The sequence below is a fragment of the Pocillopora verrucosa genome, chromosome 1 (assembly GCF_036669915.1).
Source record: "Pocillopora verrucosa isolate sample1 chromosome 1, ASM3666991v2, whole genome shotgun sequence".
Lineage (NCBI taxonomy): Eukaryota > Metazoa > Cnidaria > Anthozoa > Scleractinia > Pocilloporidae > Pocillopora > Pocillopora verrucosa.
Window position 1 is genome coordinate 838539 of NC_089312.1, and position 14721 is coordinate 853259.

The 14721-nt window shown below is 38.2% G+C and overlaps 1 protein-coding gene and 1 long non-coding RNA gene across 3 annotated transcripts; one reads left to right on the forward strand and one right to left on the reverse strand.

Moving 5' to 3' along the window:
• Positions 1-991: 991 nt before the first annotated feature.
• LOC131785479 (GFP-like fluorescent chromoprotein amFP486) lies at positions 992-3261 on the reverse strand. Its single transcript, XM_059102366.2, has 5 exons — positions 3085-3261; positions 2881-2978; positions 2410-2628; positions 1773-1982; positions 992-1278 (listed from the first exon to the last, which is right to left on the reverse strand). The coding sequence occupies exons 1-5, from the start codon at positions 3100-3102 to the stop codon at positions 1146-1148; spliced, it is 678 nt and encodes a 225-aa protein (XP_058958349.1). The 5' UTR covers positions 3103-3261; the 3' UTR covers positions 992-1145.
• A 2227-nt stretch (positions 3262-5488) lies between these two features.
• Positions 5489-7644, forward strand: LOC131785530 (uncharacterized). 2 transcript variants are annotated; one of them, XR_010719100.1, is made up of 3 exons: positions 5489-5868; positions 6464-7237; positions 7475-7644. It is a non-coding gene; the product is annotated as an uncharacterized lncRNA (long non-coding RNA). The 2 variants fall into 2 exon arrangements; XR_010719099.1 differs by lacking the exon at positions 5489-5868 and having other exon boundaries at positions 6019-6575; positions 6958-7237.
• Positions 7645-14721: the final 7077 nt, after the last annotated feature.

Below are 14721 nucleotides of genomic sequence, written 5' to 3' on the forward strand. Positions count from 1 at the left end.
TTTTCAATTCATCCGGAACGATACCATGAGTAATGGAGAGATTTACAATGTGTGTTAATGGAGAGGAAACGCTGCATATAGATCGCTTTATGATAGACATAGGGATATTGTCATACCCAGCCGATTTTCCCGGCGGAAACGTAGATGCGATATCTATAATCTCCTCCTGAGTTGCTAAATTTAGGAACATTGACTGAGGGAAATGACCAGGATGTTCTTGAATTGCAAAGTAAACGTTAATGTCAACTGCAAAGAATGATTATTGTAATCCAGGAAGTCAATGAACATTTGTTCAAGTACTGCGTTCTTTTGGAAATTGATTTCCAAACACACGTGTTTGGATATCCTAACACGTGTGTTTGGATATCTAATCACGCGTGTTTGGATCTGTTCTTTACCGGGTATCAAGGAGTATTCATGTGACTCAAATGAATGAAAATCCTTATGCATTATTAATGAGTTTCAAGAAACATGTTCGCATGCTCTTACAATATTTTTAAAGACTGGAAGACCAATTTCTTATCTCCGTGCGGCCATGTAATATCTTCTATTTCATACTCGAGGTTTTTGTCTTGTTCGAATTTTTAAAATCTTATCGGCCAAAGTGAGGAATTTGTGAATTGACTTTATTAAGGTGATACGAATCGTGGCTCAACAATGCATGTCATCTCGCTCAATAAGTCCAGTAATGGAATAGTTTATTCATGGAGAACTACATGAATCAATTTAGTGTGTACGTGTAGGAAGTTTTAAGTTTCTTCAACTCACATTATTTTTTCTTAGGAAAGTGTCTGAAGGTCGAAAATTCGAAAAAGGTCGAAAAACACCAATTCTCATATATCTTCTTTCAGATTTGAATGATTTATAAAGTTGAAATCAAAATTATGTAATCAATCAATCATGTAGGTCAGTGTAAGAAAAGTTTGGGCCTTGACAACTGTGAAGCGAACTTTATGCACTCTCTGCAAGCAACGAATAATAACAGCAGGGATTTGGTTCGTTTCCTTTAATAATTCCTCATAATCAATCGAAAGTTTAAAGACATGTAAAACCGACGTACAATTGAGGTTGAAAACTCTCTTCTTTATTCATCTCATGTTGTTGTACAAGAGAGACTCACAATGATAGTGACTCCCCAGTAATCCTCAAACCTCGAGGATTCTTGCCACGGCATGTTCTTCCAGTTGAAACTTCAAACCTTCCTTATCAAGGTTGGTTTTTACAAGGCGGAGATCCACAAAATGGCTCGGTGGCATCTCGTGTATCACTTTCTTGGCTCTGGAGTAAATAAAAATCAAGAATGATCCGTGATTTCTCGCTGAAGTAGGAAGTATAGATATTGAGCCATCTACTTCGACGCCCTGGTAACCACAAAGATGAAGACAGTTTCCGAACAGCGCGTTCGAGTTGTAATTATGATCGCAAGCGATCAGAATAATTTCAGAGAAATGTCCACAAATGGACCTTTATCCAGCTTTGCAGTTTTGTAATCCAATGCTGTTGAAAAGTTATGATCACAAAATTCGGAAATTTAAGCGAATTTGACGAATGAAGAAACGTGCAAATCTAGGAGGTGACTCTGTCGGATGCACTGCTTCTGAATATATAAGTTATGTTCGCCACTTCTTATTACGTCATTTCATAACAATGGATTGAATTTATAATGCACAGTTATATAACAGTTGGTGACTTTTTGGGGACTCGGGAGGGAAACCCATTAAGATCAAGTCAGATACAAGTCTGTACACAGCAGTCGAAGCCAACGTAATTACCTGTAATTGTTTTCATATTGACATTTCAGCATTTTCCCTCCTTCGACCAAAAGATACATGATAGTGTCTCCCTTGATTGTTCCATCACAAGGAGTCATTTTCTCCGAGGTTGGTTCCCAACCAAGCGTCTTGTTTTGCATGACAGGCCCATCGATGGGAAAGTTGCCTCCTTGGAAATTGGTCTTGTGCACAAGAGTGTTGCCTTTGAGGCTGTCAAGGTAGGAAGCATTTCAGAACGCAAAATGAATAAAACATACATTTTGAGTCCACTTTACGAGGTAACAAGATTTTAATGGAAAAAAAAACCTCTAAATCAACAGGTTAGATTACTATGTTGAAAGAAAAATTAGCCTGAAACGAAGAAAAAAAGTAGGTCAATTTGTACAAACTGAGTGTTGCCTAATAATTTTTTAAAAGCAAGCGGTTGTCGCTGTATTACAGCACTTTTGATGCTTCCATGATGATATTCATCATGGAAATCCGTCGTGAATTTTCACTTTTTCACATCGAGCCCAAATCTTTGTGTAGTGTTGCAGATTATGCAAGAAAATTTAAATGATTTTTGTTTTCGATCATTCACAGACGTAACTCAAAGTTTAAAAGCTGATTAACAGTTAAATAATAAGTAATTACTCACCTCATTTCCACGGTGGCCGTGGCACACCCTCCATCTTCAAATGTTAATTTCCTGTCGTATGTCAGACCCTCGGGAAATGCTTGCTTAAAATAGTCAGGAATACCAGCAGGATACTTCATAAAACATTTGAATCCATACTTCAAGGTCGGTGCCACTATGTCAACGGCAAATGGAAGGGGTCCGCCCTTTGTAACACGGAATGTCCCCGTTTGTTTGCCTCTGAAATTTCAGATGGAGAGGATTTTCGATATTGTAGTCTTTCATTAATCGAATCCCTAGCATCTGACTATTTGGGTGGGTTTTCAACACATAAGTGACTTGCTTACAAACCCCTTTTTCAAAGACAGTCATAGCCAGGTGACACAAACGGCCACAGGAAACATAACTGAAATAACCAAATTTGGTTAGACCAGCAATGCATCCACGCAAAAGGAGAATTTACAGGTTGATCGTTATTTCACATAAACTTACTCGTAAGGTTTGCCGGTGCCTTCTCCTTCGATGGTGAACGCATGACCATTAACACAGCCCTCCATAAGCCATGTCATCTTCATGGTATCGGCTAAGACCTGAACATTGGAAGAAACTTATCAAAAACCGTCAGGAGAAAAAGATTTTTTGGAGAGACACTTAACCCGCCTATTCTATCAGCCATTTACACTACAATTAACTTACACATTTTGAATGAGACATCTTAAAATCTGCTTCGCAAAGTCGAGCAAAGAGCACTGTTACCGCCTAAGAGGTGTGTCTTGCAGCTGAACCAAACTGATGGTGAGCCTCCCTGGTTTGCCAAATTTATACAGTGCCACTCAACCCAAAAAGACAATGATCAATTATATGTCTCACGCGCCGGATAACGTGTACACAGATTTATAATAATAATAATAATAATATACAGTATTTATAGAGCGCTAATTCCCAATGGTCCAAAAGCGCTTTTTATATCCTTTTCCGACAGTTTGTGTAATCTTTTAAGCTTGACTGTCCGCCCATTTTGGCCTTGGGAATTTGTTGTACGTGACCCGGCCTGTTTTCATAACGACCTAACAAAGCACTAAGATTCAATATGGCATAAACAGCCTCTAAATATACCAAACATCAGTTAATAATGTAATTAAAGAAGTATTACAGAATGTTTTTGTTTTCTTTTTTCGAAATGGAACTCGATGGAACCGAGCGATTCCACAGTTCTGGCCTGCAAGACTGGCGGAGTAAGTTTCAAGGCTAATCAGTTATGCAACTATAGGCTTAAGTCGCTCCTAGGTATTGAAAGATTTCGATAATTATCTGCCTAAGAGAGATAATCAGACTGTGACATAAGCGATTGTCGCTTACGTAACACGCTTTTTCACGAAAGGAAGGGTTCCCTTTTCTTTCTTACAATTCTTCTTTATCGTTGACAGTTTTAACAGTAAATTCAAACAAAGAGTTAGAAAAGGAAAGAAACGAACTAAGAAAGCCTTCAACGCCCGCGTGCGTTTTACCACATTTTTAAGCGTTTCCGGTGAGCTACCGCTGTCAGTTATCTTTAAAACTTATTAAAATGATCTCCAGCGAACCCCTTACTTAGGGCAGAGTATTCCTTACAAACTTTGCCAGATGCCGCCGAATGTTACGTAATTCTACCTCGCATAAGGTAATATTGTATAGGTAATATTATAATGATAATAACAGTTTATTAAACTCTCTTGCAGTAACTTACTGAATTAACGAGTTATAACACAATGAAAACTTAAAAACATGAAAACTTGCAAGCTTTTTTATGTATGTAATCAACATTACTATTCCACTTAAGGTCGCCATCGATAAATATTCCTAGAATCTTGTAAGTCGATACACGTTCTATACCGTTGTTATCTACAACCAATGGTCTGAGGGTAAAGTTAGGATATAACATAAAGTTAATTAATATCTCTTTACATTTAATTGGGTTTAGTCTCATGTTGTGATTCACAGAAAAATTGTGAATGTCAGAGACAGCCGAATTGAGCAGACTGATAGAGTTCTTGGGTAGTATTTCTATGGCAGACGTGTCATTCACAAACTTGACTCTCGGGTGCCAATCAGCTAAAAGATTGTTTGTTATTATTGTGAAAGCTAAGTATCATTCCTAATTAAATTACCTGTGGCGCAAACTGTCGCGGGTCGATTTTTCCATTCTTCCATAATATTGCATGAGGTAATATTGCATAAGGTTATGTAACTTTTAAGGTGCCTCCGTAAAGTTTTAAGCTGTTTATGACGCGCGCAGCATCTTTGTGTTTTCACGCATAATTTATATTCTTTTCTACCTTTGAGATCACTAAAAGTTACCATATACAATAGACAAGGGTTGGAGTGTTGTTTTCTCTAGTTAAGATAATTAACAAAACGGTTTTCGTTCTTTAGCTAAAACACAACAAAGGAAGATACCCACTAGCGGTAATCTTGCTTAATTTGTGTTGAATTTTCTCCAAGTGACATTGGTTAAATTCTTCAACAATTTCCCCAAACGTGAAGTTTGTCGTGCTGATCATTTTGAAGTCGAAAGTCGGTTACAAAGGAAGTTTCTTTGCTGTTAACACATCTTGTTTCCTGCTTAATATATCAATATCTTTGCCCGCAATTCCGGCGCGAGTTGCTTAAAGGGTAACTAACGCCAAAATTTTCCCTTTTTTTCGGTCCCAATACATTCCCCTTAGGTTAAAGAGTCCTAAATGCGCAAATAAACGACATAATGTGTAGAACCAAATTTTCTACAAATTTTATTTGACGCTTAATCGGCGGCCGGCTCTCATCGAGAAATTAGAAACTCTTGCTCACACGTAATGCTGAAATAAGCAACCAGCCTCGAACGTACAATTGATCCTGAGTGTCTACAAATCCACGAAGACACATTTCAGTTTATTTCCTGTTATTTATCTTGTATTATTTTGGTGTTACACCCTACCCTTGCGGTCAGCGAGAAAGATGGCGGTAATTTTTTTTTTAATTTAGCTTATCAAAGCTGCAGTTTCCTCTTTTTTCTTATCTTTTCGCGCTATATGTTGTCCTAATTCATCTACGTACCATTATAGGAGATCTAATGACAGAAGGATTCAAGAATTTGTTGGAGGAGGCTTTAGAGCCTCTACGCAGATCGATTGATGAAGTGAAGAAGTCTATCGCCACTGCGAACTCTAACAGTCCGGGCCAGAACCATTTCTGGATACTTGATGATATCACCAACATGGATGTCGTAGTGGGACATCGAGGAAACTCACTCATTACTTTATTCGAGCCCAAGCGACTTAGTTCCCTACCCATATCCCATGAAGTCTTGCAAAATTACAGAAGACAAGCAATTACACACAACAAGCAAAGAACTGATGGTGGTCACGATGACTAGAAGGAAAAATTCAGATGAAAAGTCGGGTGGAGGTCCATGTTGCGAAGGGCTCTATCGAGGAATAACCTCTCTTTAGTTGAGGTTTTCAGGTATGCAACATTTTTTTTGATTCCTAAAAAAATATCTTTTAAAAAACTAGAATAAATTTGCTTCCAATTTGTCAAAATTCCAATCGAGTGCACGAGGTTTTTGCTCGAGTGCACGAATGTTGAAAGTCTGTTGGTGTGCACACTACCAGACGGATTCCTTTGTTCAGATCCATCGGAGTATCGTGTAAACCATAAATTTTAACCATACGTTGTGGCCGGCCAATTTAAAGTAAAAGGAAAATTATTTATCGGACCTTTATAAGCCTACATTGTGAATTTCAGATCAAGCCAACAGCATGGATGAACACATTCAGTATCTCGAGACACTTTGTCGTCTTTGTGGCACAAATCTGCCACGGACCTGGGTCAGTGCTACAAACAAAGAATCTTTTACATCGGAGCTCTGGATGAAATTTCGAATCAATATCGATCTTGACATCAGAGAGATTCATTCAGCCAAGGCGAATGCACACTAAAAAATAATTTCAGGAAACCACGGATCTAACACATAAATGTGATTATCCAGCGAGTAAGTTCTACTTCGGGCAAACATAAAACAAAGAGGTATTCGTTCACTGAGCTCTCACATCTTCAGGTATCGTATCCGGGAAATGTGCGATAAGAGCGGCATGAAGATGAAAATAAAGAAATAGCATTGGTGGAAAGCCTTGCCGAAGTGTCTCTTTTACAGTATTCCGGAAAGAAAGGTTGGAGTTTAACTACACGAACTGATGAGAGTGAAATTTTCGTCTAAAACCACAAGGGACTTGTCTGTAATTGTGAAACTCGTTTAGAAACACCGCTCGTGCTTTCACATTTTGCAGTGATTACCAAAACAACTTTCTATACAGGGTGTTCAAATCAAAGGGTAATTGTAAAGGACATATTATTGCTGACTAAAAGCTGTAGGACCGAATTTGTAGTGTTCTGAGACCTAGATTCTCCCGCGAATCGATCAATAGCGCGCGCAAAATACCTTGTATGATTCTCTTGCATTGAATTCGATCATGTGTATTCGTCTTAATATAAATTGTGACTACTTGATTTTATTTTGTCCCACTCATGTATTTATTGGCGTTTATTTTCCAGGTATCATAATTTCAAGATCAAAGCTCCATGTGGAACACCGCTTGTTATTCAAAGTGAAGACGACAACACCTATGACTCGCATGCACTGGCTTGTCTTCTTCCACGAGAAATGGAACGCATTCCAGAGGCTCTACGAGAAGTCCAGATTTTCAGCAAATCGCAGAGAAAGACATACACTTTAGGAGATGTCAAAGGGCAGCAGATCGGCACGGTTCAGCACTTTCTAAACATACAGCTGCATGCTTTGCTTCGATGAGGCAAAATAACCACGAATTGAAGGGTAAGTTACTGTTTTCTTGCTTTACTGTTACTTTTTCGTAAAGGCTTGATGGACTGAAATTGATAATGTCTATTTAAAAATCGGAGAGAAGCAAGATATTGTCTTTCCTCGACCTATACTGGAGAGAAATGAAATTGTCCCGATTCCGCGATCTCACACCTCACTCGTCCCAATTGTTATCAGTGCGCGTTATTTGGTTCAACCTTATTTAATTGGTTTTCTTGTAACCCAAAATAGGGAAATCAACGGAGAACGGAGGGTAACATCGAGGCCAAGCTCTACCTAGAAGTTCTCCAGATACAAACAGGCTGGCGGAGGAGCTTTTATTCCTGTGACGCTCATGGTGGAAGGACCACAGCGTTACAAAGAATTTGTGCTAGAAAGAATCCGCTTTACTCTTCCAGAATGCGAGAATGTCGGACATGCACGTTGAATGTTTGAAATAAACGAATATTTTTAATGGTATCTTACGTCCAGTCCTTATTAGCGAATGTTGTTTCAGCTTACTACCGCATTACAACATGGCCGCCACAAAAAAAAAATCAGCTCAGTTCTTCTTGTTTCCAGCACCTCTCGGCCAAATTTGCTTTGTTTTGGTTTTGATCTCACCCAATCACAAAGCTCGAAACCGATATCCAGAAATGGTTATGGCCCTACTAACAAAAATATCAACCTACGAAAAAAGGAATGACAGAACTGGTTAATGAGAACAAGAGTCTGAAGGGTAAGCTCCTGGATACTACAAACCAGCTAAAAGCTTTAAAGGAATCATTTAACGAAGTTGAACAATAATCGAGACGAGACTGCATGGAAATCCGGGGTATTCCAAAGATTTCTAGTGACACGCGGGAAGATACGAACGAAATTGTTGTGGAGCTCGGTCGAAAGATTGGAGTTGACCTGAAAAAAGAGGATATATCAACGAGCCATCGTCTTCCGAGTAAAAGGAAAGCGAACGGAGAATGGTGTATTACACGCTAATCCTGATCCTAATATAATGTTTGACTCCTTTTACACTAGAGTCCCATAAAGGCATAATTGATGTTCATATCCCTCTCATACAACTCTCTAAACGTTTATATAGAATGAAATCTAAGCCATGGATAACTACCTAAGGTAAAAAAAATAAATTGCTTGTTGAGGATGTTGAATTAAATGATTCTAAGTCAATGGCTGATGCTTTTAATAATTTCTTTGCTAATAATGGAAATAATTTAACAAAGAATATTCCTCGTGTAAATAAATCCTCCACTCGGTATCTAACAGCCCCACCTCAAGACAGTTTCTTTCTGTTTTCCACAACAACAATTGAAATTGAAAATGAAATTATTGTGCTAAATGCTAATAAGTCTACTGGGCCTTACAGCATACCAGTTGCTATTTTAAAAGCTACCAAACATGTTATATCTGCACCTCTAGAAATTATAGTCAATGCTTCTTTTTCTACTGGAATTGTCCCTGATTTATTTAAAATAGCTAAAGTTACCCTGTTTTTTAAAAAGGGCGTGCAAACAAGTTTAATTATCGTCTCCTTTCTATTCTCTATATATTCCACAGCTGTTAGAAAAGTTAATGCATAAAAAAATTTCGAATTTTTGGAGAAGAAAAAGTAATTTATCGTAAGAAGTTTTGCTTCCGTGCGGAAACACTCCACGGATCATGCTATCGTAAACATCATTGACTTGATTCAACATGCAATTGACTGCCAGGAATTTTCTTGAAGTATATTTTTGGATTTCATTAAAGCCTTTGATACTGTAAATCATAATATCTTGATTGAAAAACTAGATTATTATGGCATTCGTGGTGTTACCAAAGATTGGTTCATCTCCTATCTTACCAACAGATATCAATATGTTTCCTTGGGGCAAACTGAGTCTGATCCTCATCCTGTTTCTTGAGGTGTTCCTCAAGGATCAGTTCTCGGCCCTCTATTATTTCTTGTAGATATCAATGATTTAAGTAACTGCTCTGAAATTCTAGATTTTCATTTAAATGCAGATGATGCCAATCTGTTTTATAAACGCAAAAATCTTAAAGTCCTTGAATCCCAACAAACAATGAACTAGTAAATATTCATACTTGGTTGAACTTTGTTTTAAATTACCTGCTGATTACAATAAAGATTGATTGATTGCTATCCTTGAAGGCCATTTTGAAAACGTTTCAATGCAGGTCACTTGATGTGGTACGTCACACGTGTGTAAGGTAGTGAAAAGCGTCATGTCAAGACCTGAACGTAACAATTTCGCCCTCCCTGTTTGGCTGCTGCCGCAATTTACTAAGGAAAAAAATTTTTTTCCATTCTGATATAGGCCACTATTTAGAGACTATGAACTACGAAGTGAGAAATTAAATAACGATGGTTGAATAATTGAAAGGCGACGGATCGGTTCTCTGTATTGAGAGTCACAGGTTATTTGCACGCCATTCCAAACAGCTGTAAAAAAAATATATTCCCATAATTTGTTCTTCCTAACCATTATCGAGTCATATACTTATAGAGATATGTTTAGTCCATGCCGGAAAGTATTGGACTTTAGATTTTGTCCGGTGTATATCACTGTGACCTCAGGCCCATCGGTTCTGGAGTGAGTGTGACCAGGCGCTAAGTATTGTCGCGGATTATGGGAAGTCGCCATCTGGTTTCGTGAACGAAACTCTTCTTTCACGTTCCGGAAATGTACAAGAATTATCTCTTTTTTTATTATTTTTTTTTTTAAGGAGACTGGTGAAGAGCACAAAGGAAGACTTCTTGCTGCAGTAACTTTTTTTTTTTAATTTCCTTCGAGACGTTTCGTCTACAGCTGACAGTGCTCCAGGAAAAATTACAACTAACATTGAGCAGCATTAATATATAGCACATTCGTGTGCCTAAGTTAAATGAAAGGTTACTCGTTTCACCTGTCAGCTGAGCGAACAGTAAATTACTGACGCTCATCCATCGTATCTAAAACAAGCCGACAGCCAGAGATCCTACCGGTTAGAACGCAGTGCTTTGATAATAAAAAGGAACCGAGTCAGCCACAAACTTGTGCTACGGAAATAACAAGCACGTAATGTTTCTCAATTTACGACCTGAACTTTAAAACATATATATGTTCACGCTCAAGTTATCCAAACCTGTACCACTCTTAGCCGTGTTGACATTTACAATATCGACAGAAAACAACAGGATGTAAAATGAAGAAAACGAAAACCAGGGAAGCGCTGTATAAAGATTTTTTGTACCAAAAAAATGCAAACGGAGTCAGCCTTCACCAGTTTTTCCTAACGCTGTATGCTAGACAATACATCTGGCTTTTGCCTGCAACTGTTCCACTGTAACATCCTCCAAATTTTTATTTTTGACCACATCTACTTCTTGACAAAAGATGTTTCTTTCTCCCTCCACATTGATTGGCAGTCTCCGCACTAACACTTTGTACTAATTGAAGTATTGTACTTAATTGAATGTACTATTGAAGCGACCGCGGCTCAAGGGCCCATGATCCTCCTCTGACGCTCGCGCTCTATTTTAGGTTCGTCCAGACGGTTCAAATCGCGAGGACCTGATTTCACTAACAGGTTCTTAAGCCCCTTCATTACATTCACCCTCCATAGAGGCCTCAAAATCCGAATAATCAGACCCCGAAATAGAACTGCTTTCACTCGAATTACTATCCGCCATATTTACTTTGCTTAATGTACACACGCGTGACGTACAAGTTCACATGATCAAAATCGAAGCGTTTACGGCAGATGACTCACGAAGCTGCAATTAGGACCGCTTTCTCGACAAAGAGGCATACCAATCACCTTGTATCTGTTCAATGTGTTATCTGAGGCGTTTAGACAGTATTCCGAGAAAGTGACCTTTTAGCCGTCAGGTACCCTTTAAAGAATAACAAAGGATCAGAGTGCAGTAGCCAGTCAGAACGCGCCTTCAACGCTATCCACTGTTTTGGTGCATACTTGTAAAAGATCAGTATCCTTCCAGTCCAATAAATTTTTAACACCTTACTCACGTATGTCAGAAAGTAATTATTCGTTAATAAAAATTATAGGATTAAAAACCTTTTTAAAAGTAACCCTAATATTTTTAGTGTAAAAGTGAAATTTACGGAGTATTCAGAAGAGCTCTGATGATAGATCGGAGAAAAACAGCAACCAAATTGAAAGACCGAAATGGAATTTACCAAACAGTAACAGCAATATCATGGAAAGTCTAGACAAGAGATAAATGAAGAATTTTTTTTACAAACTGGATTTCAGCGGTACAATTAACGAAAATCCGTCACGTACCTTTTTGAAATTGTCTTTTAGACATACCTGTATTATACTTGTACAGACAAAAATTCTTTATTTTGCAGTATGATAAGGCGTTTTTATCAAAACATTATTCACGTAGCAGACTTGTTCAACTCCAGCTTCGAAAGATACATCACGTAGTTGTATAATTTGCCGTATGGTTACATAATGCGGGGCGGACTGCACCAAACTGGTGCACGTAGTGGTGCATTTAAGTGGTTTTGGTTTCTTTAAGTCGAGCCTTAGGTAGCACAAGACAAAACAGAATTCAGGAAAGCAATTGCAACTCGGTGATTACTATTTTTTCGATCAATCAAGCTTTCAAACCTTATCGTTGCATTACACCATGTAATCGTGAAACTCTGCCTTGTAAACGATTTTAGCCTTAACTTGCCAATTCATTGAAACGTTGAATATCACCCACAGAGGTAGCGGTTCGAAAAATAATTACGAGGATTGTCACTCGTCTCGTCTCCCTTTTTAACTCGTGAATTGCGCGCATGCGCAAGAGCGAGTTGTAGATACGATGTGGGGAATGACACTCGCTTGCTCGCTCGCTCGCTCTATTGGTCGATTCCTGTAAACTTTTTTTTCGATTTTAGGCTTTTGAGTGCATTTGATAGTTTTTGACGAGCAATAAACAAACGAAATGGCGACCTTTGTTGCTAAGAATAGTGGTGGGGTGAAAAAGAAGGCAATGATAATCTTAAAAGAGTTTTTTTTTTCGTTTTAGTTTCAACAAGCGGCGCCAGCGACTGGCAGGCATGCAAGGATTCACACCGAAATAACAGAACCACCTTCGTTTTTCATAAAATTGTAATTTACAACCTTGAACTTGAAAACAATCCGAAGATTCATTGAAAATATCACTTACTGCGAAGCGCTCGGAGTTTACAGATGTTCGAAAGCCTTTTCTGTTATGGCGTGAGATTGAGGACAAAATCGATCATTACGCTTCGTATCGAGTGTTTTACCTGTGTGAAGCAACAAAAGATGCTGGCGACTAACGAAATTACAAGTTAACACGAAAATCAAATAACACCTAAACAAACAATTTTAGCTACCGATTTTCAGTGAATTTTTAAAGAACAATTTTCTTTTAAGTTTCAAGACAATTTGAAGATTCAGAATACATATTACGTACTAAAATGCGAAAGTTATACACCACAAAATTAATAAATAGGCCTGAAATGAAATTCTATCTTGTTATTTATTATACGTTGCCTAGCACGTGACTAAAATCTACCTAGACGGAGATCCAAAATGACGGTGGCAGTCTTGGCTTAGTTATATCACTCAAAACTCTTTCCCGTTTGTCTCATTTGATAAAGAGGGAATCGTTAATGTTTTCATTAAGACAGTATTGCCTTGACAATGATAGACAGTAAATTTCACTTTTCACCCACATTTACTTCCAACCCTTTCTTTTGAACCAGAAACAAAAATGATATACGTTTAAAACACATGACATCATCCACCCGTGTCATTTCAATTGTAATGCCTTCTTATCCCAACGTTACTTTGTTTCTTTGCTACATTAGCGAACACTGAACTACTGCTCGTACTCTAGATATGACAATCGACCACAAAATTCCCTAAACCAGATAACATTAAACATAATCCAAAAAATCATGTGTCAATTCACGAGTTTGCTCACAGAACACTTTGATTTTATGTACGTAAGGGCTTTTCTTATGTACGTAGAAAACCCCGAAATGGACAACTCGCCAAAATGGGTTTTTTTCATCAAAGTAAGCGGTCAGATAACAAGCGATACGCTGTGGAAGTAAGGTGAGGTATTTTCATTAAGAAATTGACGTTTTTGTTCATTCCTTAGAGCGGTCGTACAGTCCCATACAAACTCTTATAATTCCGCCATGACCGTTATTGCGCAAGATGATCATATCACAGTTGGATCTTGGGCCGCCTGTGGGTGGAATCAAAATTTTTCTTACACAGCTGCTCATTTATGTTTTACTTATTTTGCGTTCTGAAATGTGTTTTACCCAGAGGCAACCCTCTCGTGCACAAAACCAATTGTGAAAGAGGCAACTTTCCCATCGACGGGCCTGTCATGCAAAACAGGACGCATGGCTGGGAACCAACCTCGGAGAAAATGACTCCTTGTGAAGGAATAATCAGGGAAGACACTATCATGTACCTGATGTTTGAAGGAGTGAAATTGCTGATGTCGGTATTAAAACAATTACAGGTAATTACGTTGGCTTCGTATCTGACTTGATCTTGATGGATTTCCCTCCCGAGTCCCTGAAAAGTCACCAACTGTTATGTATTATGAAATTACGTAATAAGAAGCGGCGAACTTAACTTCTTGAAGGTGTTGACAGTGATAGGAAATTCTCACTATTTCAAAGAACTACGAATTTCATTCCTGAGGTTGAAAGGTTAGTTATCGACGAAAGAGTCGACCGAAATATTGTCTGAACTAAAATGGAAAAATGACTGTTGGGTGACACATGCATCGTTGAAGTACAAACTATGGGTTGGCAAAATATATTCAGAAGCAGTGTATTCGAATGTTGAAAGTCGCCTCCGAGATTTGCTCGTTCTTTCATTGGCCTAAACTCGCTTAAATTTCCGAATTATGTGATCATTACTTTCCGGTAGCATCGGATTACACAATTGCCAAGCTTGATAAAGCTCCAGCTGTGGACACCTCTCAGATTTTATTTTGATCGCTTACAATCATGATTTCAGCTTGAACGCACTGTTTAGAAACTGTTACTTGGGCTTAGAGCATAATTAGAAGACTCAATATCTACACATCTCATTTCAACGAGAAAATAACGGATCGTTCTTAATTTTTTTCATTATCACACAGCCATTTTGTGGATCTCCGCCTCGTCAAGACCAACCACGATAAGGAAGGTTTGAAGTTTTAACCGCAAGAAAATGCTGTGGCAAGAATCTTAGAAGTTTGAGGAGTACAAGGGAATCATAACCATTGTGAATTGTCAATATCAACATGACTACCGCACGTACGTGAGGCGAGCACAGAGCACCATTTAACCTTAATTGAAAGTTGGTTTTGTGTAGTTATTAATTTTTTTTTTTATTTCTGGTCAGGGCTCCCCACAGTTTAGCTTCTGTTCCGTTGTCTTTTGGCTATATTTCTGTCATTTCAAAAAGGAGGAAAACATTCGCCTTTAAAACCTACCCGAGCAGAACATATT